The sequence below is a fragment of the Podarcis gaigeae genome (assembly GCF_964106915.1).
Source record: "Podarcis gaigeae genome assembly, chromosome: 2".
NCBI lineage: Eukaryota > Metazoa > Chordata > Lepidosauria > Squamata > Lacertidae > Podarcis > Podarcis gaigeae.
The window spans coordinates 64,380,259-64,407,201 of NC_139679.1; the positions used below are offsets into that span (position 1 = coordinate 64,380,259).

Here is a 26,943-nt window from a genome sequence, read left to right on the forward strand (position 1 = left end):
CAGCAGACAAATGTGGGAAACTCCTAGCATGGCAATTGAAGAAGAGACAGAAATTGAATACAGTTACAAGTTTGGAGGTGGAAGGAAGGAACATTTGTAAACCAAATGAGATCAGTAATTGTTTTCAGAGTTATTTCAGAAGACTATATGCAAGAGGGCCGGAGAATGAAGGAGAAATAGATGACTTTCTTAAGAAATATGGATTACAAAAAATTTCGCAACAAAGTACAATGATTCTAAATGAGAAAATAACTGAACAAGAAATAGAGGGTGCCATTCAAAAATATGCAATTAGGGAAATCTCCAGGACCAGATGGACTGACCTCCAGATACTACAAAGCTTTGAAGGAATGGTTAGTACAACCACTGAAGGAGGTGTGCAATGAAATTTTAGAGGGGGGAAAGGCGCCTGAATCGTGGAAAGAAGCATTTATCACACTTATACCAAAAACTGAGATTGAAAAGAACCAGATTAAGAACTACCACCCTATATCATTACTTAATGTGGATTACAAAATATTTGCTGACATTTTGGCAAAAAGACTAAAGAAGGTGTTGGTGGAGGAGATTCACAAGGACCAGGCTGGCTTTCTCCTAGGGAGACATATGTCAGATAACGTAAGAAACATAATTGACATTATAGAATTGTTAGAAGTTAATATTAATACGAAGGCGGTATTAATATTTGTGGACGCGGAGAAAGCCTTTGATAATATTTCTTGGAGTTTTATGAAGAAGAATCTCCATGGGATGGGGGTAGGCCAAAGGTTTGAAAATGGTATAGGTGCAATATACTCTGAACAAAAAGCTAAGCTAATTGTAAATAATGTGGTTACTGAAGAACTTCCTATAGAAAAAGGGACACGACAGGGGTGCCCAATATCCCCATTACTTTTTATATCCGTCTTGGAGGTATTGTTAAATATGATTAGGGGGGACCAGCTGGTTGAAGGAATTCAGGTCGGAGCCAAACAATATAAACTGAGGGCCTTTGCAGATGATCTAGTATTGACTTTACAACAGCCAGACACTAGTACGAAAAGAGTTTTAGAACTAATTCAAGCTTTTGGTCAGGTAGCAGGATTCAAGTTGAACAAGCAAAAAACTAAAGTCTTGGAGAAAAATTTAACAAATGATGAGAAAGAGAGGTTTCAAAGTGAAACTGGGTTAATGGTGGCAAAAAAGTGAAATATTTGGGGATTAATATGACATCTAAGAATGTGAATTTATTTAAAGACAATTATGACAAATGTTGGATGGAGGTAAAGAAAGATCTAGAAATATTGTCAAATTTGAGACTTTCCTTGTTAGGCCGAATTGCTGTAATCAAGATGAATGTACTGCCTAGAATGCTATTTTTGTTTCAGACATTACAGATTGTGGACAAAGTGAACTGTTTCAAGAAGTGGCAGAAAGATATATCTAAATTTGTCTGGCAGGGCAAAAAGCCCAGAATAAAATTTAAGATATTAACTGATGCAAAAGACAGAGGAGGGTTTGCCCTGCCGGACTTAAGACTGTATTATGAATCGGCAGCTTTCTGCTGGTTGAAGGATTGGCTACTTGTTGAGAATATAGACATTTTGGATTTGGAAGGATTTGATAATAGATTCGGTTGGCATGCATATATTTGGTATGACAAGGTAAAAATTCATAAAGCATTTAAAAACCATATTGTTAGGAAAGCATTTTATAATGTTTGGACTCGATATAAGGATTTGTTGGAAAATAAAACTCCTAGGTGGTTGTCACCAATCGAAGCTAAGGAAGTGAAAAGACCTAATATGGAATCTAAATGGCCAAAATATTGTGAAATTCTAGAGCAAGAGAGTGGAAAAATTAAATTACAGAGTTTTGAGAAACTAAAGCCCAAAGTACGAGACTGCCTTCATTATCATCAAATAATGGAGGTGTTTAAACAAGACAGGAAAATTGGCTTCCAGCTGGAGAGATCCAAATTAGAAACAGAGTTGTTAGAACCCAATACTAAGAACTTATCAAGAATGTATGAGTTGCTGTTGAAATGGAATACATTGGATGAGACAGTTAAATCAGCTATGATTAAATGGGCACAAGATTTGGTCATGACATTATGTTTGCGGATTGGGAACAGTTATGGACCACCGGTATAAAATTTACGGCATGTAATGCCTTAAGAGAAAATATTATGAAAATGATTTACAGGTGGTACATGACACCAACCAAGCTCGCAAAAATTTATCATTTGCCCAATAATAAATGCTGGAAATGTAATGAGATGGAAGGAACCTTTTATCACCTTTGGTGGACCTGCCCGAAGATTAAAGCCTTTTGGGAAATGATTTATAATGAAATTAAGAAGGTACTTAAATGTACTTTTCATAAGAAACCGGAGGCATTTCTGTTGGGCATGGTCGGCCAATTGGTGCCAAAGAAGGATAGGACTTTTTTATGTATGCTACCACAGCGGCAAGGATCCTTTTAGCAAAGTATTGGAAGACACAAAAACTACCCACACTGGAAGAATGGCAGACAAAGGTGATCGACTATATGGGGCTAGCGGAGATGACCGGCAGAATCCGTGACCAAGAAAAAGAGACGGTGGAAGAAGACTGGACGAAATTTAAAGCATATTTGAGAAATTGTTGTAAAAGCGATGAATGCTAAAATGTCAAGGGAAAGGAAAATATAGAATTACAGCTGTAATTGATTAAGTGTTAGAAGAAACTTAAAGAGGAAATAAGTAATTAATTAATTGGTGTGAAGAGTTGCTGAAAATTTTTTAAAACAGAGATGCAGAAAAGGGGAGGTAAGGGGAAGTCCGAGAAGTAAGGTTATGAAAATATGTCTTCTTGAAATTATACATGTTTGTATGTTTTTGATTTGTTTATGTGTGTGTATTGTTTTGTCCTTTTTTGTGTTGAAAAATTAAAAAAAAATATTATAAAAAAAGGAAAAAATTGATTTTCCCTGTGCTGTTTTGACCCAATGAACAAAGAGCCTCCTGCTTTTCAAAGCAGAGGATTGGATTGCTGCAGTCCATGAATACAGAGGACAGTAGGTGAAGTAGAAATTAAAGCAACACGCAATGTGGAGGCAGGAAACAGTCCTCAATAGGAGTGTTACAAGCCTGCCACTGTCTTCATCAGTAACACATTCAAGGGTATGTAGATACAAGAACATAATAAGAGCCACCATAAAAAGGCCCACCTAGACCAGCTGCCTGTTCCCTATAGCAGCCAATGATTCCTTTAGGAAGCCCACCTTGGGGGAAATATATATCCATCATGACAAGCAGCCATTGATGACCAAAATCTCCATGAACTTCTCTAATCTCCTTTTAAACTGTCCAAGTTAAATTAGTTCAAGAAAGATGCCTTCTCTCCTCCTAAAAGGGAGAAGGGCTTTTCCTGCAAATCAATGCTTCAAGGTTAGAGCTTTTTTTCTTTAGCTTCGGGGAAAGAGTAAAAAGAGACTGCTGTGAGACCCAACAAAAACTCCCAAAATAACGAACTTTATAGTGTGATTGACTACTGGGTTCTATACAGGACTTCGTAATTTATTTGCAAGGCTACATTTCATTATTTAAAAGCATCATCACATTTCTGCTTATGGACTTGAGGTGAATTAGTATGCTTCATCTCTAGTCTCTAGATAAATGAGAATGGTAATAGTCCCTCCTGAATGCAGATTGCTATCGTTTGCACTGGGAATGTCCCGATTTAAAGATACTGTATTGGCATAAAAACATAAATACTATCTCTGCAGGGACTTGTTACAAAGTATCTTTAGAACAGTTAGTCAACTTGTTGAACTATTTCAAAGGTGTCAGCCTGTTGCGTCTCAGTATATATATAGGTTGCTTCTAGAAAGCTGACACAGTTTTTAAAAAATTGGAAGACCCCAAATCTCCTACAGCTTTAGCTTTATGGGGTTTTTTGTTTGTTTCCTTACAATTCTATGTGCAGAAATGAAAATGCTTGCAGCGTGTGTATCCTGATGGAGTATATTGTGTACATATATATATGCGTGCGTGTATACTATCTTGAAAGATGAATACACATGGCACCATGGGTGAAATCCATTGGTGACCATCCATCCACAAATCAGATACTGCTGGCAGAAGAGATTCCTCTTTTCCTATTTCACCCAATGTGGCTGGCAGCAGATTCAGAAGAAAGCAACATTCAGTACTTCCTCACATAACCCACAATCACCTTACAAAATTCATTCCCGCAATATGGTGTGATGGACACCATCTGCCTCACGGGAGGGATGAGTTTCCAGTATTAACTTATGGCAACTTTATTATCGCAGTTTGGTTTCACTCATAAGCCAGCTTGATTTGTATTTTTCAAAGTGAAATATAAACAATTAGAACCAATGAATAAGCCGTGAGTTGCCTAGTCAACAAGAAATAACAAACTACTGATCAGATGTGTGGGGGTGGAGGAGTCAGGAGCTAACTGCTCTGAGGGTTTTCACAGACCCATGACATTAAATTCAATGATGCAAGCATTTCCATACACATATAAAAGTACTATTTTCCCCCCATTCATGATCTGCATAAACCCCTCTGCCATACACTATAGTTCATTAGAACTCCAGTCACCCTGCCCCATATCAGCAATTCTGACTATGGAAATAATCAAATTATTCAATTGTAATTGAGGTGCAGGCCATGAGTCCTGGATTCCAAAGAATTTTGGTGTTTGTTTGTTTTTTAAATAAAGTTTCCAGTCCTCGTGTTACACGTACTAGCACCAGTTCTGTAAGATATGTTTGCTTATTTAGGGCAACAGAGGGAGGCTAATCAATGGCCTTCCAGCCCATCTTCCAGGCCACAATGACAACTATCATTACCCCTAGCCAGTGTGGCCAATGGTGGAATTTGGAATAAAAAATCTGGAGGACTGCAGGTCCACCTCTGACTTAAGCGATTTGTGCCCTGCTCTTCTTCTTGATTTTAACAATGTTTCCTACCACTTTAGCTCCTCCTGGAGGCTGCATTGGTAGAAAGCATTGCTAAAAACAAGAATAATGAAAACACAGAGCAGAATAAGCCTTGTTGAGAAAGAATCAGTTTACTCATTTTAACCCTTTGAAACACAACTATATTTAGATATCAGATCACCTCAAGGAACAATATTTGGACTTCCAAAAAACTTTTGATAAAAGCCCCTCATGATTTCACAGAAATGGGTAATGTGATATGCTTTCACAGGGATCATTCTGTGGTTAAAAAATAATTGGATAGGTCCCACACAGGACTTTGGATCTGGTGCTATCTAACTTATTTGCAAGTTATCTGGAGTTGGGGTGAACAATGAAGTTGACTACAATTCAGTACTACAGTGGTACCTCGGGTTACATACGCTTCGGGTTACATATGCTTCAGGATACAGACTCAGCTAACCCAGAAATAGTGCTTCAGGTTAAGAACTGCTTCAGGATGAGAACAGAAATCATGTACCAGCGGCACGGCGGCAGCAGGAGGCCCCATTAGCTAAAGTGGTGCTTCAGGTTAAGAACAGTTTCAGGTTAAGTACGGACCTCCGGAACAAATTAAGTACTTAACCCAAGGTACCACTGTACTGTTATTTAGTTATTTAGATGCAGGCAACTTCCTATTTACACACACTCTTTGAGTGTGCAACCACACACATGTGTGGTGCCAGGAACCCAGAAGTGGATCCCAAAAACAGGGAGCACCCTGTAGAGTCCTCCTGACATGCAAGGAGACCCTCCCTGGAGCCCTAAGAGAATGTGGCATGGCAGCAGCTGCTTCCCCGGACCTCAGCTGTGCAAGCCGTACTTCTGTGTGTGCTTCTTCCCCATACGTTAGCTGATTTGATCCAAGCGACTCCCCATTTCACATGGTTCCACTGATGCATGCAGAGGTCTGAAACGTAACCCCCACATAAATGGGGAGCCAACTGTATTTAGTTATACCCTGCCTTTTTCCTTGACAGGACTCAAGTAACTCAACTTTGCCAATACCTCCAGAGGCGGGATTCAGCTAACTTCTTGTTCCTAACAGGGTTGTCCCAGTCCACCAGTCCTCACTCAGAGGAAGGGGTCCTTTTAAACAAAGTGAGGTATCAGAGTGATTTGCCATCAATCAGGAAACATGGCAGTAATGCAAGCTCTCTCCACAGCCAGCTCAGTCACAAAGCTTCACTCCAAGAAGGGGTCTCAAAGGTACCCCAAATTAGAGAAGGTGACAGCAGAGGGAGGAGGAGGAGGAGGGAGGGAGGGAGGCAAAAGGAGAAGGGGGGAAGGTGGTAACAGCAGCAGCAACTCCTCAGGCAGCACACCAGTGTTTAGGTCTAGAGTTCTCAATCACTATAGATCTGTCTTCTTAACACAAAAGCATCCTTTTTATCCTTCAAAGGCAGCTAACTTGCAGAAAATGCTTTGCCACACAACCTGTGTCAAAGAAAAGACAGACAGATGGCACCCTCCAGCTGCAGGAAGGTGACAGAGCAGACAACCGCTACTGCACAGCAAAAGCCTGCAAGGTCTCATCTCTGGAGGTGTTTCCCAGTTTACACAACCTGCCTGTCAGGAATGCTGGGGATTTTCCAGCCAAGGGTTGAAACCTGGCATAATCCAGGACCAGAACAGCAATTAAATGCCTGATGGTTAGGAACATGGGGGGTTTTTTCTTCCCACAAAGGAAGGTTCTTAAAAAGCTAGGTGAGAAAACATTGTCATAAATGTTTTCCATCTGAGCATGGCTCTTTCAAGTAAGTTTCCATTTCTCATGATACTAACAGTTCTCCTGACACACCAAATAAAAACTGAGTAACTCCTATTTACTTATGATCTGGGCACCCAGTTACAAAAGTGAGTTGCGTCCTGTCTCTAAACTCATGTGCGCACGAGTCCCAGTTCTTTCAATGAGAATTGTTTGCACATGAAAACACAGAGACACAACAATTGTTAAGCATTCTCCATGCACTGTTCAAGGACATGTGCCGCCCCTATTATCTCATCCTCTATTATCTCATCCTTCCACTAAGTGGTAGGAAATACTTCAGAGGTAGTTTCTGTAGGGGCCATTTTTTATGACGAGGGTGTTTTTCATGCTATCAGCAGATTTACAAATACACAAGTACCTGGGGAGACAATACTCATATTTAGGGATGCCCCAATTTTCACAAAAGCGACATAATGTCCCTGGGACACACCCCTCTCCTTGCTCAGACTTCTGTCTTTGTAGGCTACATTTCAATTCCAAAATCACTTTTTCAGTCATCAAGGACTCATTAACAAATTATATTTATCTATCAGCTGCGCAAAAGCCAGGAGGGGGGGACAGCATTTTCCCCACGCGATGGCCACAACAATATTTTTAAGATCTCTTTCTTTCCCTCTATACAAAAACACAGACGTGTCCCCCCCCCATGCAAAAGCCACAAGAACGCAAGATGATTTAAGGCAGTGCACAGGGGGTTGAATGACTCCAGGCTGCTGTTAAACGCCTTTGGTTTCCAAACTTCTCATTTGCCATGAATTAATGTAGGGAGTTTCCCCTGAAGGAAACCACCACGTCTTTTACAAGAAAGACTTCCAAGGGAATGTTTCGGAGGAATGGGGAGAACTGGAACAAGAGAAGAAAAATCCTTCTTCCAATACATTTCCCTTATGTTTGACCTTAGTTTGCACATGTAGCACCCAGAGCTTGATGGGGTGGGGAAAGAGGACACATGCGACCAGGAAGAGAACGATGAGGGTCTTTGGAAAGATCTCTTCAAGCCAGGATCCCATAACTGGGGACATACCAGGCTGGGCACAGGAAATTGTCTTATACCAAGTCAGATATTGATCCATCAAGCTAGTATAGCAGTGGCTCTCCAGGGTTTCAGGCAGGGCTCTCTCCCAGTCCTACCTCAAGGATTGAACATGGGACCAACTGCATGCAAAGCAGATGCTCTACTACTGAGCTACAGCCCATCTAGTAAGGTAGCCCACCAGCTTTGCCACATCCTTGTCAACGTTCCAGTTTTTACAGCCCTGGGCAATGGCAGGTTCATTGAGCCTCCATAACATGGCTGGTCAGCTGCATTTGGCCTTGTGGGTCACAGGTAGACCAGGTTTGACTGAAGTCCATGCAGTTTGCAGGAGGGCAAGCAGATACATGGTGCCCCCATCCTGCTGTCAACACTGGCCCATAGGGGTGGACAGGGGCATAGCGGGAGTAGTTTAGTCAAGTAGTTTCTACTTAACTAAAAATAGAAAGAGTCAGAAAATCCTAGCTACTCCCATGGGGATGGAGAATATAAAGATCTGGTCACAAAGGTTCCTCACTTCTGCATTAGGACTTGTGCCTCCACAACAGAACTTCCCCTCCCTCTCCTTTCTCTGCATATCCCCACAAATCTGCTCTGGAAGATTATGGGAACTCCCAGAACAAATATGAAGGGGAGAGATGTGCAAACGAATTCCTCAAACTAAAAGGGACATTATTGCTGGCTACAACCAATCTTAAGCAAAGCAAAAGATGAAGAACTCAAAAACAAGAAATCCCAGAGCACGCCAGACATAATTGCATTTTTGGAGCCTTGTCACAAATTTCACTTTTGTGCTCCACTCTTTTGGAGTGCACTCTCTTGTCACCACCACCCCCAACTCACACACAAATCTTAGGCATAAATACAGACCAAGAAATTGCATGCAAGTATGTCAAGAAGTAGCTATTTTGGAAGTTAGCAAAATGTGTTTGGCATCCAGCTGCACAGATGCTCTGGCATGTATCTGGGGTGTGTGTGTGTTTTAAGCCTTGACCAACCACAGGGAGATTTACACTTCATTAAAAGAAGCGTAGCTTTCATAACTTGCCCAAAAATTCATCTCCCTGGAAGCAGTGCATTAAACACTCTACAGGCAATTTGGGCAACATATTGTAGAGGAATGCCAAGGGGTGGGGAACCTCTTATAAGAGAGGCTGGAAATGAAAAGCCTTTTCAATTCTCTGTTATGCTTGCTTTAGTCAGTAAGCCAGCGTGGTGTAATCGTTACAGTGTCAGACCAGGACCTGGGAGACCAGAGTTCAAATCCTCACTGAGCCACGAAGCTCACAGGATGACTTGGGCCAGTCACTGCCTCTCATCCTAAGCGTCTTCACTGGGTTGTTTTGAGCACAAAATGTGGAGGCGGAGAACTGCGAACAACATCTTGAGCTCCTTAGAGGAAAGGTAGGATATAAATGTAACAAAGAAAAGGAATAAATAAAAATACTTGCAGCTGGTGACCCTCCTGCAGTTCGAGAAGTTTTGCATGCTTTAGGAAATGGCAATAATTAATGGCACAAGAAACACCCCCCCCTCTCTTTGCCTCTCTGCATTTATCTCATTGGCATATCACATATTTTTTCGGCACTTTTAATCCACTGGGCACCCACTCTGAAAGCAGGTCAAGGTCAAAGCCTGACAATTCAGGCCCAGCTGACAATGAAGCAGAAAGCTTATCAAAGCAGTGAGACAGAGTCACTGGCTCACCAGGTGACACATGAGTACAGTGTCTATTTCTGGAGAATCGCTAGCAGCTGACAGGAAGCTGATTGAGAAAAGTGGTGGGTGTAGGTCTCTGAACGTGCTGATCACACACTGCACAAGCACCCCCCCCCCCCCAGTAGCAAGGAACATTAATCTCTGCCAAACGTGAATGTATGTTGTAGCCAATTCTTGGGGGGGGGGGGGAGGCGGAAGCAGTCCACATGGGGTTGACCCTGACAACAGTCCAGAATTGGTAACTAGTGCAGGGCACTAGGCATTGCCTTGGGGTCTTCACATACAATGTCAATTCTCAGACAATTGTTCTGACTGCTTATTGCCTTCTGGGCCCAATTTAGGGTGCTGATGCTGGCTTTTGAGGCCCTAAAGGACCCAGGCCCAAAATACTGAAGGAACGCCTCCTCCCATACCAACCTGCCTGAATTTTAAGATCTACAGAAGATATTCTGCTGGTGGTCTCCACACCTAATGAGAATAATAGTCTGGGGCCCCACAGGGAGGCTCTCTCTGTGGCAGCCTTACACCTCACCATGCCATTGCTTCTGTTTCAGTAGCAGAAGAAGAACAAAATTGCAGACTTGGAAGGAACCCAAGGGTCATTTAGTACAACCTGCTGAATGCAGGAATCACAGCTAAAGAATCCCTGACAGATGGCCAGCCACCCTCTGTCTAAAGACCTCCAATGAAGGGGAGTCCATCACCTTTTGAGGTAGTCCATTCCACTGTTTTTGAGGAGGGGTGAGGTGTACTGGGTGCCTATAAATTCTTGTCCCTGCTGGTTGCATAATTGGGAATTATGTATTTTGTTTTATTTATTTTTTTGAAGCTCATTGGTTGTTTTCAACATACATTCCATCAACTCAAGGACTTCGCTTTACACAGTGGAATGTTCTCCTTCTCTCCCTCCCATCCCCCCTTAAATCTGTTCTGAGTCCCCCCCCAACCTTCTACAGAGGATTTGGGGGTGACAGAGGGGTAGATGGGGAAACTCCGCTTGTGCTAGTGGTAATCCTTGCACTCACACTTCATTTAGATGAACAGTGCCCTCTAAACACTTTAATATATATTATACGTATTATATTAAAATAATAAAGGAAAGAAAATCTAGCCAAGGAAATGGGCAGTATAATATAGAAAACAGAATAACCAATAAGAGTCCACAGCTTCCCAGTCACAAGGACGGTCAACTTCATTCTAGGTATTTGACCATCTGGGTGACTACATTTGAAGAAGAATGTAATTTATATCATTAATCTACCTTTCTGGAGACAGGATAAGCTATGACCATGACCACAATATTCACAGGAGCCAGATTAATTTGTTGAAGGCTAATAATAAGTCACATCAGAAGAGAAAATGGGGTTTCCCTTTTTTTTAAAAAAACACACCTGTCTGCAGGTACAGCATCTTCTTTTCTCTATGCTGATTTGTGATGGAGTCAGCATTCACATGACCCTCCTGTTCACAAATGAAGTGGGGGTTTTTTGGGGGGGGTGGGCTTCATTCTTAGTGGTTAGGTTCCATCCTAAATTAGCTATCCCAGAAAATCTTTGGAATATGAGAAGTGGACAGCAGAAACACCTTGAACACATGAGAAACTACTGCAATCGTTGCATTACTCACAGACCAACCAAGGAGTGAGAGGTTTTCAACAGGTTCCCAATGGACAGCACACACACATTGCTACAGCATGAGCTGGGCTTCTTAATGCCACCCAACCTTCTTGTTCTAGATTCCACTGTTGCTAAATCTGTCCTCCCACGAACTTTGTCTTTTCGGGCGTCAGTTGTATGCTGACATAGAATGGGCCAGTAAGTGATACTCATGCATATGCAACAGAGAGTATCTGGCTTTTGTAGACCAGAAGAACTTGTTCATGCTGTGCTAGTGAATGGAGAAAATCTCCATACAGAGAGTTCTACATTCCCATCACATTCCCTTTCAGTAGGGAAAGAAATAAAAAAAGTTGCTTGCATACATCAGGGACTCTAGCACTCAATCCCCAATTGGCTATGCTGGCTGGCACCAACGTAAGATGGAGCCTAGCATCATTACACAGGATTGTTCCACTGGAAGTGTTTACAGGCCCCAAGGCTGAAACAATTGTATCTGTTTTGGTAACGAACTGGATATACAAGTATAATCTAGAAGAGCATTTCCCAACCTGCAGGTCATAAACCCTGTGCAAATGGGTCACATGCTTTATAAGCAAACCCAAAATAACTATGGCTTGTAGTATTTCACTGATACAATTAATACCCCTTACAACTCTATTGCTCGGCTGGTATATCATAAGGCTGCTTTGACACCTGTAACAAAATGATGGAAAAGCTCAAAAAAGCACTTGGGAACCGCTGGCAGTGATGGCCCGCCACAAAGTGCTCACACAAGGAGGAGCCCTGAGTGATCACCACGGCCTTTGGAACCTGAGAACCAGAAGCAAGCTGTAACACTCCCTACACAAGGATCCCATGGTGAGCCATCACTGAATCTACCGCCCAGTTAATTAACAGTTAAACCAAGGGTGAGCTGAAGTTTGTTACATCTAACACTGCTTGTGCAGCTGTATTAATTTTCATTTTTTTATTTTTTAAACAGCTTATGAAGCAATATCCTGCAAATAGGTGGTTGGCACTCTTACATTCCTATAAACAAAATAGTGAATAACGATAAATATTTTAACAAATTCCATGTTAAGTAAATTTTTGCTTGGATGTCTCAAGAACAGGCAAACCTACAGTTAAAATGAATGAAACTGTTGCCTGCCAGAGACCTAAGCTCCAAAATTCATCTGACAATAAGTTGATAGGTAAATCTGAACCCATGCATCACCAAGCTGAAAAGGCTGGGAAACGCTGGTGTAGAGAAGACTCAAGACTGAAATGTTAGTGCACAAATCCAAATAGATCCTGGTTGACAAACCAGTACTCCTCAGATGAAACACTGCATTTCAACTGGTATAAAGAAACTCTGGGCACAATCCATACAGAAATGCAACCCTATGCATGTTTACTCTGTTTAATGAGGCTTATTCCCAGGTATGTGTGCACAGGTGTACAGCCTTAGTCAATTCATTCATATGTGAGTGTGAATGGATCAGTCAACCAAATCTTCATAAAATCTGCATCTGGTAACTAAACCTCTATATTTGGGGGGGAGGTACACTTTTTATGCACCTGTGTGTACAAGATATGGACAAATATCTCCTCTGTGATGACACCTGCCATCTGTGGAATGGCAAGAAGATGCACAAAATACTATCTGGTAGAAAATCAAATCAATAGGTTTTCAGGAGAGGGACTTAAAGAATTGTACATCTTTGTACAGTTCTCTCTCTCTCTGTCTCTGTGTGTAATTTATATGGAGTGTTTTAGACTGCTATCCTACACCTACTTACCTGGGAACAAACCCTGTGGAACTCTGTGGAACTTACTCCTGAGTAGGCATATATAGGAAAACATTGCTTGCACTAGTACAAATTTTCTTTTCAGTTGCCATCAGCAATATTTTGTTGGAAAGGCAGGATATTAAAAATGCTTAATAAAATTAAGAATACGCTTTCTATGACAACATCTCAGCTGTGGAATGTGCTCCCAAATAAGGCTTGCCTAGCATTGACCCTTATGTATTTTAAGTATTTTCATTTGCCCAGGTCTTATTACTATTTTCTTTCAGATTTTTAAAAATGTTAGTACCCTATTTGATTTAAATTCAAGATGTGTCGTTGCTGCTTTGAAGATTATTTTGTTTGCACACTTTATTCATTTGAAGACTTTCAAAGCAGCTCGCAATTAAAACTACTACAACAACAACCTTAAATGCAGGTCTAAATTTTTTTTTGCAAGTCCGACAGGGTTGCAGTTTTCTGACATTCATACTAACACTTAGGTATAAAAAACAAAATCACAAGAGGGTCAGTGAAGGGAGTGTGGAAAGGATATGATACGGGATGAGGCTAAAAAGTGCATGAGGCTGGGTGTGTGTGTTAAAAATAATGGAAGATGGATCAACATTGCTCCGACTTATGCTGGCAAAGATCTAGTATGCTGATATTTGGATGCAACTGCAGCAGTTGGCAACATGCTTCCTTCCTCCCACAAGTCATGCCTTGCTCAACCTGAAAGAAGGCACACTGTACACTGACCTTTGCACTGAAAAACCCACATGCCTACGCACACAAGCATAGCAAAACTCCATGTGCTTCAGAGCATCAAATGTGGCCAGGACCTGTCAAATCTTTTTAGAATTAAACTTGCAACTCATCTCTGTTCCATCGGATAACAATAGATCATAAAAAACTGAAGTGATTCTTCTATTTACACACAGAGAGAGCAAAACGCAATTCAGAGAACAATTTTAATTTTACTAAAGAGATTGTAGTTAGAGAGAAACACATTCACAAGCTTTCAATAGGAACTGCCGCTTCCCTTTGCTGCTGGGTTTGAAATTAGCAGGGCGCCAGGCGCATTTTGCGCCTAAATATTCTCCATTTGGGAGCACCTCAAAAAGTCTAGATGCCATTTTTTGTGCCTGGCTGACACTCAAGGATTACTGAAATGTATGTGCTTTGAAGCCTCGGAGTATATGTTAAGGATAGACAATATGTAAAGGAGTTTTACAATAAAGAGTAGAGTATTTTGAAAACTAAAGTTTGGTACCAATGTTTTTATTGCAAACATCAAATTAAACATGTATTAAACATGTATTAACAATTTCTGCTAAAATATGATATTAACAATGTGTCAACAATGTGTTATTTATGTGAATTGTGTATTAGTTCATGCTTATCAAAATAATAAATAAAAAGTGTTGCTACCCCCCCCCCCCATGGTGACTAGACATTCTGTTTTGGTGCCCACAACTCATGTCCCAAAAGACATTTGGCTCCTAGTTATTCTATCCCAGTTTCTAACACTGCCTTGTTTTAGAATTTTGTTTATCAGACATCCCTAATAGAACACAAAGTTCAGAAAAACGTCGCAGAGAGAGAAACAGATAATTGCATTAAGCACTTTCCCAAAGTTTAGGTCCCGATGCAATGGATTCTAAACCAGACTGCGGAAATTGTGGCTCTCCAGATGTTCCACAACTGCTCCAGATGTAATTCCACAAGTGATCTATGGGTTTGTTTGTTTTGAATGGTCTAGAAAAAAACAGCTAAATATCCATTCCTGCTGGAAGACCACTTCAGCAAATTTCTCATTGGAAAAGTTTAAGTGGAAATACCTTTAATCCATTTTGATGTATTACATTTTGATGTATTTCTGTAGCAATTAGAAAATGAGAGTAGACACTATGGGGGCATCTAACTTTTTGAACATTTACAAATTCTGCTGGCCAAAATACATCAGCATGTATCAGCTATAGGAATTAGGGCAAATAGCTGGTGAGAATCATTCCTATCCTTAATTTATCCTTTATTTTTTCATCAGTCAACTAGCCAATATATAGTGAAAATTTTTAGAAGGGCATGCCTAGTCTTTCTCAAGAGTAGGAAGGTATTGTTTGGAACTAGGCATACGTTAACAACGCTCCTTTCCTTTTGATTCCTGTTTCATTTAAAGTTACTGACAATGAACCATGTGTCATTATTTGGGTTTGCAAGGTTGCAATCCAATTTCATGTGTGTTTATACAGACATAAGTTACACAGGAGCATTTACTCAAATAAGCATGCATAGACCTGCAGCTTTAGAGTCACTATCATGTACAAAGTGAAACCACTAAACCTTGGCTTCATTTTCCCCAACTGCAAAACATGGATAATACCTCCTTTCACTATTCTGAAAAAGAAAAGTAGCTGAAGAACACAAAAGTGATATAAAAAGCCAGAGTAGCGTGATAGCTATAGTGTTGGCTTCAATTCCCTGCTCTCCCAAGAAGCTCACTAGGTAGCCAATATCTTTCAGTCTAGCCTACCTCGTAGAAGTGCTGAGAAGACGAGATTGTACAACACTCTGCATATCAGCCAGAGCTCCTGGGGAGTAGGGTAGGACAGAAATAAATATATAAAGTTAAGGCTACAATCCTAATCACATTTTTTTGGTAGTAAGCTCCACTGCAATCAGTGGAGCTTACAGAACAGGATTGGGCCGTAGATGTCATAACCCGGGACCTAAACATTTGAATCAGCACCTCCCCGTGAATTGAGGTCTTCAAAGGAGGTCCTTCCTTGTGTCCCCATCAAGTGTTATTAGTTATGTGGCCATGGTGACACACACACCCTTTGGAATGCCCCCCTAAGAGGTATGCTTGGCACCATACCTTTGAGCATTGAAAACATATCTGTTTGATCAGGGTCTTGGTGTTTCTAAGTCATAATACAACTAGTCAACTCTATGAAGAACATATTTTGTTTATATGAGTAGTGCAACAGTGTAAAGGTAAAGGGACCCCTGACCATTAGTTCCAGTTGCGGACGACTCTGGGGTTGCGGCACTCATCTCGCTTTAATGGCCGAGGGAGCCAGGATACAGCTTCCGGGTCATGTGGCCAGCATGACTAAGCTGCTTCTGGCGAACTAGAGCAGCGCACGGAAACGCTGTTTACCTTCCCGCCGGAGCGGTACCTATTTATCTACTTGCACTTTGACATGCTTTCAGACTGGTAGGTTGGCAGGAGCTGGGACCAAGCAATAGGAGCTCAGCCCATCGCGGGGATTCAAACCGCCGACCTTCTGATTGGCAAGCCCTAGGCTCTGTGATTTAACCCACAGCGCCACCCACATCCCATGTGTACTGTAGTCTTAATCATGTTTTCTTCGTGTTCATAGATTTCAATTCTACAATGGAAGGGATCCTGAGGATCATCTAGTCCAACCCCCTACAATGCAGGAATATGAAGCTGTCCCATGTGGGGATTGAACCTGCAACCATGGTTATCAGCAGTAGCATGCGGTCAATTGACTAGGGGGACTAGGTTAGTCCCTTAAATGTCCCGAGTAAATTAAAATATTAAAGCCTGTTGCCTCATTCCCAAAGCCCAGGAAGCTTTTGCCCAGCTTGGGGGTGGTGGTGGATGTGATGGCCACGTGCACAAAGTCATCCTGCCCCCTCCATCGCCCTCGCAAGCTGGTGCCTCTGGCCCTGACGAAAAATGTCACTGCATGCCACTGGTTATCAGCACTATGCTCTAACCACACGAACTATCCAGTGGTATTTTTTAATCTTATAATAACAGGTCTTTGTTGCATAGCATTGTATTTCAGTGCTTATATTGATGTGCCTATGCCTTCATTAAGGACAGACTAAAAATGTGTTAATAACATAATGCATATGTTCAGCCACGAGCAACACTCAGCAAATCAGTAAATAATTTTACTTATTTATGTGGAATCGCAGTCTGGAACAATCTTTAAACCCAAATGTGTTTTTCCCAGCACAACCCAAGGCATGACCACTCAGAAGTTAATCCAACTGAATTCAATGGTGCTTACCCCCACATAGAAGATTGTCACCTCATTAAAGCAAAAGATATGACCAGTGCCGGATTTGCATATAAGCTAAACAAGCTATAGCTTAGGACCCCATGCTCTTGGCCCCCACCCCAAGAAATTTAAAGGGGAAAAAACTGGATGTACATTTCCTAAATATAAGATAAAAAACCAAATAAAATAAAACCTACATACAGCAACTGTGTTTTGTGTTGTGTAGGCTCCTATGATGTAACTAATGGGCTCCGCCTGCTAGCCTTCTCCCTAAAATATCACTGATTTGCTAATTTCTATATATAGGGTGCCTACATTCTGCTATTTATAATTATTAGTAGTTTGCATCATATACTTACACCTATTATTATTTAATGTCATACCAAGTTTCTAGAGACTAGATTATGAGTCTTTGTAAATTGTGTTTCTAAAGGAACTTTTGTTATTGCCCAATGCCAATGTGTTTGTGTGATTGTTTGTTATGAATAAAAAAATCATTTTAAGTTAGAGCTTAATAATTATTTAACTATTAATATACTTCTTCTTAATTGTATTTCACTATTAACATACTACTTCTTAATTGTGTTTCAGTTCAACAATTACTTCAATAAAATACATATTTTGTTACGTGCAAATGGCTTTAGATACCTATTAGGTCCATAAATTACCATATATAGCATATATTCAACACAAAAAACAGCGACAATTTGTTGCTGACAAAGGACAGCTGGACATATAAAGGGCCCCATTAGCTTCAGTAGCTTAGGACCGCATCAAACCTCAATCTGACCCTGGGTCTGACCTCCTTTAACAATCACTATTCTGTGAACATGACCTGAGCATTCTGTTACTGCCACTGTGGAGAGCCTGGAAAGAAAGAAACCCTTCAGTCAATTCAACAAAACAGGGGCAATGAACCCCTCAGCTAAAATCGCGTTTGTTATCCAGCACTATGGAGTGTGTGACAGGTTCCCTGTTGATAACTCCAAAGGAAACACACACACGACACAGGTGCGTTTGTGAAACCTTCCCTTCAGCACGAGCCACTTGTGCCTGCGTCGTGTTGTGAACGTTGCAAACAACTCCTCTCACGGAACACAGAATGCACCAGGCATGGGAGAAACGGGGTCTCAACTTTTACAGAACTTCAACCCCTGACACCTCCCCGCTTTAGGGAGCGGGGGGGGGGGTCTCCTTATTTCCATTTGCTTTTCCAGGACCGGAGTTCTGGGGCACAAGGAACCGTGGAAGAGGAGGCGCACCATTTGGCCGCCCCCCTCGCAGGAAAACACCACAAGCCCGTTGCTAAGCATCCATCCCCTCCGACCTTAAGCGTAAAGCATCCCTTCTATCCCCACAGGGACAAGGAAGGGGGGGGGGACCGTTTCTTTCCCCGTAGGAAAGGAGAAATGAGGCTGGCTTGGGGTAATGGGTGCCCCGATCCTACCTGCAGGAGATCCTGCGACGGAGACCCAATCAGCTCCCGGATCTAGTGGGCTCTGAGCCGCGGGCATCTCCCCTTTCCCCCCGCCCTCCCCCCTCGCGCTCCGCTTCCTCTCTCTGTCTCTCTCTCTCTCCTGAGGAAGGAAGCGTGAGTCAGAAGGACCGCCCCTCTGGAATTTCCCCGGCGCGTGATTGATAAGCCGAGCGGCTAATCAGCGAGCTGCTTCCTCCCAACCACCCCCGCGCGCACGGACGCCTTCTCGAAAAACCTCAAGAGAGTGAAGGGAGCCGCCAGCCCCAGAAAGGAAACGGCGGGGCGAGGGGAAAGCCCGCGCGGGCGAGCTTAGCTGGCATCGCCGACAAGGGCAACTGCTAGGGAGGTCGCTTTCTAGCCTGATCCCGGAGGCTGCTGACTTAGGAGTGGAACGGGCTTACTCTTATATTTGACTTTCTTCTGCAACGTTTTCTTCTGGATTTTTTTTATTTTTGGATGTTTTAATGCAGGTTGTAAACTGCATTGTGATCCCCCCCCCTCCTTAAAAATATAAAACGGTGCAGAAATAAATGAGCAAGCTGTGCAATTGCCTATACTTCCCCCAGGTTGTGTTCGGGGGATTCGATGGAAGCTCTCTATATAAAATAGTCTGTTTCCTTTTTTAAAAAACAAAGTTTTACTTGGCCCATTGAAAGAAGTCTCCATGAGATTTTTCTTCGCTTTTTTAAGAGGAATTGCAGAGCAAGAGGGCCAACAGTGGTCTTCTTTGGCAATCACTCGTAGCCGAGTAAGCTGCTATAAACACGGATTTAAAAGTGAGTCCATAAGTGACTGTGGAGGCCCGTTCTGGATCCACACCTTCCACAGTGGGGACATAGGTTTCCAGACGGGAGTTGATCACGGTGAGGGTTTGCCAAGCGTGCCTTCTTCTTAGAATGTTTCTCCCTTTCGTCCTGAGTTCGAGTGTCTTCAAAGCCCATGACACCTTTGGTAAAGGCTGTTCTCCAGCTGGAGTACTTGCAGGCCAGTGTTTCCCAGTTGTCAGTGCTTATACTACACAAGTGGCTAAAAATGAAATCAAGTAAGCTTCCAGATTCCACAGGATCCCTCTTCCAAAATGAGCATGAAATAAAATGGGGATGCCCTTGGGGTGAGCCTTGCTGCAAGAGTTTTTATCTAGGCCTATAACAGAGGTGTAATAAGCTGGTTCTCACAGGCTTGGCAGGGCTGCCTTTCCATGCTGTCAGCTAAACGGTGTCCCAGACACACTATCTTTGGAGCAAGGTTTTCACTAGCCCCTGTCCAAAAGCAGCATTGCAACCAGATGTAGCTGGGGCCTGGAGGTGGGGGGTAGATGATCTGCTGGCCATTGTCTCCTTTTTAAAAACAAAAACAAAAAAAACACCTGCCTGTATGTGCCTGGCTGCAGAGAGAAGGGAGCTTCTGCACTTTTAAGAGTTGCATAGAAGAAGGAATTTTGGCAGTGCTGCTTTATCATGTGCTGCAGGGATTGGGAAAGTGGTGTCCAAAGAACTTTCCTCATTTGCACAACCCGTTGGAGGTGCAGGAGCCCTGCCCTGCTGCTGCATGGCATCTGGTCACCTGAGGAGCACCCAGCTTCTAAACTATATGTATGGATGAGAGAGAAGTCATGAAAAATGGTGGTGAGAAATGGGGCGTGGTTCTCATGTTGGGTTTTTGAAAAACAGTACTTGTATTAGAAAATCAACCTTAGAACTGTATAGCAAGCAGCTTTTTCTCATACACACATACACAACCTGGTCAATGGAAATAGCAGGAGGAAGAAGATTCGGTCCTCTTGGCCAGGAACTGCTGTCAGTTCTTCTCCGCCATTTGGATCCTCTTTTCCTCTCAGAGCAGGAGATGTTGCTTATCATTAATAATGTTCAGTGCTGAATTGATGCTGGTATACCCTGCACAGTTCCCTGCACAGTTCTTTTACTCTGCCCTTCTTCTTGCCAGAGTGCAGGACATAGCATAGCAATCTTAAAACGATATACAAATATCATAAAGCAGCACAGTTCCGAACAGTAACAAACTTTAAAATACAGTTCAGAGAATAATAAATTATACTGAAAAGTGTAGGCAACTACTGCTGAGCTGAATATATTTTATGTTAACATTACGAATGTGAAAAGACAACCAAATCTCAGTCAGGAAGGACAGTGCTATAGGTGAGGGACACTACCAAGAAGCTTGATGTAGGATTTTGAAAGACTACCTTCCACCAATGGCAGCATGAAAAGGGCAGATCTTAAAAGCACGGGCTGGAAGCTATGCAGGTAGGTGTTCCTTCAAGCTCCCGTTTGGGGAGCCTTCAACCCTGAGACATGAATTAATGAGTTCCTCTTGCACTTCTCAGAGCCAAGAGTGTTTTTTAGACCCACCAGTAAATCTCTTCTCTTCCTTTTATTCCAAGCCTAGTGATTATCAAGATTCTCTTTTTATTCCCCATGCTTGTGCCATAGGAAAAGTAGACAAAAATAAACCTCTTCTCTTTAGCTGACCAGCTGGCCAGTTTGACATCACCAAGGCTGCAAAAATAAACATTGGTTTGTTCATAGAATCCCAGAACTGTAGAGTTGGAAGGTACCCTGATGATCACCTACAACATCCTATAATGCAGGAATCTCAACTAAAGCATCCATGAGGGATGGACACCCAACCTTTGCTTTAAACCCTCAAATGAAGGACATTTCACCACTTTCCAGATAGTCTGTGCTATAAACATGGACTCTCATATGATGTGTTTCCTATACTAGGTCAGAGGCACAGAACCAACAGTATACGTTCTAGCTCATGAGCTGGGAGTGGGGAGCCAGCAGGGAGTAGAGAGAGATTTCAGCTTCTTGTGATCAAATTCTGAGCTATATACCACAAGCTACGTAACCCCCTCCCAAACTCCCACAATCTCCAAAATGAGTTAAAATGTCTTCTTTGACTACTCACTCAGATAAGTAAGAGAGGGGGGTCCAACAGATCCTTTCGGGGTGCTTTAATCGAATGTGAGGAAGAAGGCACGCCTAAGCTTACTTTTAGCTTAGGAGATGGGGAATTCCCCAGCGGAGGCCATAGACAGCTCTTCTTCGGTGGTTTTTGAAGAGGATCCAAAAGTAATTTAAAGGGCTCCCCTCTAGCCCAGAGGGGTATGCTGAAGTACGTCATCATTCAGTGAATAATTCACTGATGAAAAATGTGATTCAATTTTGGAAAGACTATTATTCCATGCCACATTCCTTAAAGGGCTACGTATTCTAACCACAAAGCTGTTATATTGTTCCTAGGGAAAGTCTGCATGATTGATAGGCCTCTGTAACCAGGTATTCCAAATCCTTTGGAATATATAAATAACTACCATTTTCATTTTGTTAACATTACAATGTGACACGGGAGATCCATGACTGAGAGTGCATCCAGACCGAATATTTGAGGGGTGAGATTCAATCACATACCAGCAAATCCAGGTTTCTCAGTTACAGCTGATAGGGAGGGTCTTACACACAAAAAAGCCCCACTTCCCACAAAGACCAGACTTTTTGTGATAAGGAAAGTGATGGGGAAATGCCCTTGACAGTGTGGGATAATGTCATCAAGCCTCCCGGTGGAATAGAGGGAGGATTTATGTCATGGAAATGGCAGGAAGAGAAAAGATCAAACCCTTCCTCAGGGCCGCTGATCAAAAGACTGTTGCTGCTTTAAAAAAGAAGTTCAGAGATCCAGTCGCAGATGAGTCCAAGCCACAATCATTTGAGGGCCTGAGGCTCCAGGGTTGCCACCTGACTTGTATTCTGCCGTCATTCCATGTGGCTGACAGATGGCAATTGGGAAAAATGGAAATCCGTGAAATGAAGGGTCATAAAAACGGGTGCTAGGAAGGGTGGAAAAAGGAAGGGGGAAGATCCCATTTGTCCCCCACCCCTTTGCATCTCTGGTCTTAGAAGAGGCTTCTCATAATTAAATATTTTTTTCTGCTGTTTCAGTCTTTGGCCCCTGTCAAATCACAGCAAATATAGTCTTTGTTTTCTGTGAGAAAAGTAGGGACATTGGCTTGGCATTCAACCCACATAGCCAGGATCTACCTTTTGCAGCCAGTGTCTGAAGATTAAGCTTAGGAGCAGTGCTGGTAGAGTGTAGACAGCAACCCAGATCTCCTGGGGAAGCTTGACCCTCCACATGTGGTTGGACTGCAGCTTCCATCAGCCCCCCAGACAGCATGGCTAATAGGTCCAACAACTTCAAGAGGTTCCACCCCTTTGCTTTACAGCACAAAGTCTGCTGGTGGATAACACAGCAGTATTGCTTTATAGCTAGGGTGGCCATGTGTGTCAACCTTTACAGATGACACTGCTCTCTTTGAAAGGGCTATCAGGAAACCAGTCTTTGAAATCATTCTCTGTTTGAAGGGCTGGCCTACTGAAGTCTATTTTTAAAAAGCATATAAGAAGGGAGAACAGGAGCCTTGAAGATGCTCATCAATGGTTAGCACCTGGACAGCAAATTGAAAAGGCAGATAGGCCGCTTTTCTATTTAAATTACGGAAATTATTTCTAAATGTGCAAGTGCACATATGAAGTAGCATGTGCAGATTTGTGTCTATTTTTTGTCCTCATTTTGGGGTACATGTGCTTCTTTGACAATGCAAAGAAGGCCACACTATATAGCCACAATCCCGAGTAAACTTATTTTCAGTAGTGAACATATTCTTGCAGAGGTATTTCTGTGTGCATGTCAGTTTCCCCACACATGTGCATGTATACCACATTGCTACAGACGCTTCCAGCCTCTGTTAAATTATTAGCTGGACAGATTTACCCACAAATGCCTGTCTTCTTTTTCTTTTTTTAAAAAATTGTTTATTTGGTTTTTCAGATTAAAATTTTACAGTCACGTGTCCAACATACAACATTAAAACAAGATCCCAAGGAATCTCTTGGACTTTTCTTCTCCCCTTTGTGCATCCTGTTATTAATCATCTCCTCCCGCATCTTTCATAATAATCCAAATCTTTTATTTCTCCATTGTATCCAAAATTCACCATTAAACTACAAGTGGTATTCCAGTCCTACTAACAATTTTAACTGTTTACAATGGTCTTTAAGATAAGTTATAAATTTTCCCCATTCCTTATTAAAATTTTGGTCTTCCTGATTTCTGATTCTTCCAGTCATTTTAGCCATTTCAGCATAACCCATCAACTTGATCTGTCATTCTTCTCTGGTAGGGACTTTATCTTCTTTCCATCTCTGGGCCAATAACATCTGCGTAACCTGGTTTTTTCTGATCTCTTGGGGTTTTGGCACCTAGAATTCCTAAAAAGAAAGCTTCAGGTTTTTTAGGAAATGTTATTTTAAACATTTTTTCAACTCATTATATATCATTTCCCAAAATTCTTTTACTGCCTTACATTTCCACCACATATGATAAAAGGTGCCTTCTCCTGTCTTTTTCAGCTTTCTCTCCCAGATTAAGAAAGGTCAGACAGAAACATAAATAGCACAAGGGAGACCTAAAGGTGGTTTTAGTGTCATATAGAAAAATGTCCTTAGGCCTGACCTTACTTACATATACCTTTACCAGGGCAATGGTCTATACAGGGCAATGTTTACAGGACACCACTCACAACACACAGCCCTTTTACCAATCCATTGTGTGGTGTGTAAATATATTGTCAGGACAAAAAGCATATGCAGAAACCTTGGGGTATCCTTGAGTGTCAGGGGGGCAACCATGAAGGCAGTGGCACCCACTCTGCTTTAGCTCAGCAGTACCCCTCCCCCCCAATGCTGAAAACTAAAATTCAGCCCCAGCCAGCATGGTCAGGGATCATGTAGATTTACAACATATGGAGGGCCTACACTGGCTACCCACACCTTAATTTTTCCAGTTCTGACTGTGCATTCAGACATGGGCATTATTGCATTAGCTTTCCTGGTTATAATGCTAGCACTTCTGTCCTGGTTGCTAACATTCCTTCTACTCCACATTATGGACTTGTGGCTTTTTGATGAACATGCTGCCTTGTCCTGCTAAACTTCATTCGCCACCAATGGCACAGCAGCAGATGCCATTGGACATGACTCCTCCTCTCCAGGGCTTCTTCCAAGCAACTGGAGACTGTGCCTGTGTGCAGCCCATCTTTGCTGCACTCATTTCACTCCTCTCCTGCTCCTGGGAATTAGGGGGAGGGGACTTTGTTGCGACAGGAGGAGGAGACATCCATGCCTCTTTACTAGCCTGGCTCATCTCTGCCTCTTGGTCTCCCCCCTCCCACTCTTCTGCTTCAGCTTCCCTGCCTCTGGTTCTGGACTTCTCTCTATCACAGACTTTCCTTAACCCACTGAGCCCTGTTACCCCTTCAGCTTCTGACACCTCCTCTTCCCAGTCTTCCCCCTCTCATTGTTGTCCCATCACCACTCCTTGGACTCTGAACTTTATTTTGTGGTTCCCCAGCTGCTTCCACCCACCACTCCTCTGTGTCCAACCAGCTGTTCATGACAGCTGTGGTATACAGCCCCCAATTTCATCACATGGCATGATCCATGGAAACTGGGGCAATTACAGGGCAAAACTCCAGGCAAACCGTTCTTTTTCTTTTCTTTTCTTTTCTTTTCTTTTCTTTTCTTTTCTTTTCTTTTCTTTTCTTTTCTTTTCTTCTCTTCTCTTCTCTTCTCTTCTCTTCTCTTCTCTTCTCTTCTCTTTTCTTTTCTGGAAGCAGTTCTGAGCACTAAACTTCCACTAGATTCCCAGAAGTGGATTTACGTTGCGGGAAAGATCACATAAAACACAAAATTATTGGATAAGGAAACAATGGGGAAATGGAATAAAGTGCTGTCTGAATGTAGCCTTGCAACTTCTCTATGGTGCCAGAGGCAGATTGGAAACACCAGTTGTTGGACACACACACACACACACCACAGCAGGCCAGATTGGGTGAATACTCGGATGTAACCAGCACAGAGCTCTCAGTTGTCTGGTCTGTCAGAATTAACCGAGACCTGTTCCTGGTAGGTTAGAAGGAAGCACTGAGGCATGTGTCTAGCTCTGTCTCTGAAAGCAGTGGGGGAAAGCTACATTGTTTGACCTTTGCATTGGCTCCTATTTCTCAATGTCAGACAGTGTTGTGCCTAACAGCTCTGAGGTAAAAGGAGCAGGCAGGAAGAACAGGGCAATGTGTGCACTTCAGGTGAATGGATGTCAAGACGGCGCCACATTCCACTTACCTATATCTATATCTAATCTATATATACATGGCTGCATCATAAAATATCAAGGTGGCATACTGCTGAAACATAAAATGGCACAATGCTTTCTGGGTGACCTAACCACAGGATCGTTGTTGTAAGGATAAAATGGAGACAGGGAGAATCATATCTGCCCCCTTGGGTTTCTTGAAGGAAAAGGCAGGATATAAATGTAATGATGAATTAAATAAAATACAATGAATTAAATAAAACACAAAATATAAGATTAAAAAATATGATTGTAAGAGGAAAATTTTACTCTCTTCAAAATGGTGCAGTTCATTACAAATATAGGTTTTCATCCTCAGTTGCCTCATGTGAAGGATGAAGGATGCAGATCCCTGATGTATTCCAAAGTACTTTATTTCAAACCTATGTCTTTGCTTACAATTGCTATTTTCTTCCTACTTTACTCAAACTTTTATAACCACCACTTTCCCCCTCTCAGTGTTTCTCCCTTGTCACTCTCTTGCCGTGGCCACTGCTGTAGTATAACCTGCCTTCGCATTTGCTCCCCAATCCCGCCCTGACCTCATGCAACTCCAGGATTGTGATGTGGCACCAGAAATCCTCCAATGAGGTTTGCATGATGACATTCTTACATTTTTATTATATATAGGGAGAAATTCACAACTCGAAAGGTGGCACAAATTTGCCATAATGCTATCACCACCACCATGGAATGAATCATTAACATCCTTCGTAATCAGTTTGATTTTGGAAAGAAAAGCTGTCTTCTGCATAACAGGATGGATGTTAGGTAACTAAAAAGGGGCTGAACCCACAAAGTCAAGAAGAAAGCTGTTTGCACTGCCTGCCAGTTCACATCAGGAGTGGGTTTTGTTTACCCCTTCAGTTTGCTCTGTTTGGTTGCTCTGGTCTGAAATAAAGCAGCGAAACAAAATGATGACGCCTTCTGAGCCTAGGGAGGAAGTTTTGGTCAAGAGAAGGGGATTTCCAGAACACAGAGATATGCAAATCATGTACTTGGGTTAACCTGAGTGCATTCTGAACAGGCCCAATACAACTGATTCTTGTGAACTTATAGAAGGTGGCCTAGTGGCCCAGGGTACCACTAAGAGTACCACTGAGGTAGGAGAAAGCAGTATTAGAAGTCCAGGGAAGGAGAAGAATGGGGAAACCAGAACCTAAAGCACTAAAGGCAACTTCACTACCAGACTCACTTGAGAGGAACCATCTATGCAAAAGCTTATGGCTACCGCAGATTGACCATTCCATTTGGACATTTCTGCAGGAAACCTTACTCACGTTTTCTGGAGAAACATAGGCCTTGAGAAAATTCATCAGCTCCCAAACCCTC

The 26,943-nt window shown here is 42.3% G+C and overlaps 1 protein-coding gene across 10 annotated transcripts in view; it reads right to left on the reverse strand.

Moving 5' to 3' along the window:
- The window catches only part of TNIP1 (TNFAIP3 interacting protein 1), a 55,066-nt gene extending 33,508 nt beyond the window's left edge, over positions 1-21,558 (reverse strand). For 3 of the 10 annotated variants that reach the window (XM_083728689.1, XM_083728691.1, XM_083728687.1), the window contains exon 1: positions 21,331-21,467. Coding sequence is in view for 2 of the 10 variants with exons in the window: in XM_083728686.1 (XP_083584812.1) it covers positions 18,370-18,436 (67 nt within the window). In the remaining 8 variants the exon portion in view is untranslated. Of the gene's footprint in view, positions 1-18,369; positions 18,621-21,330 lie in introns of those variants that run through there. The other 7 variants (XM_083728686.1, XM_083728694.1, XM_083728693.1 and 4 more) reach the window with 6 other exon arrangements.
- Between the last annotated feature and the right edge of the window lie 5,385 nt (positions 21,559-26,943).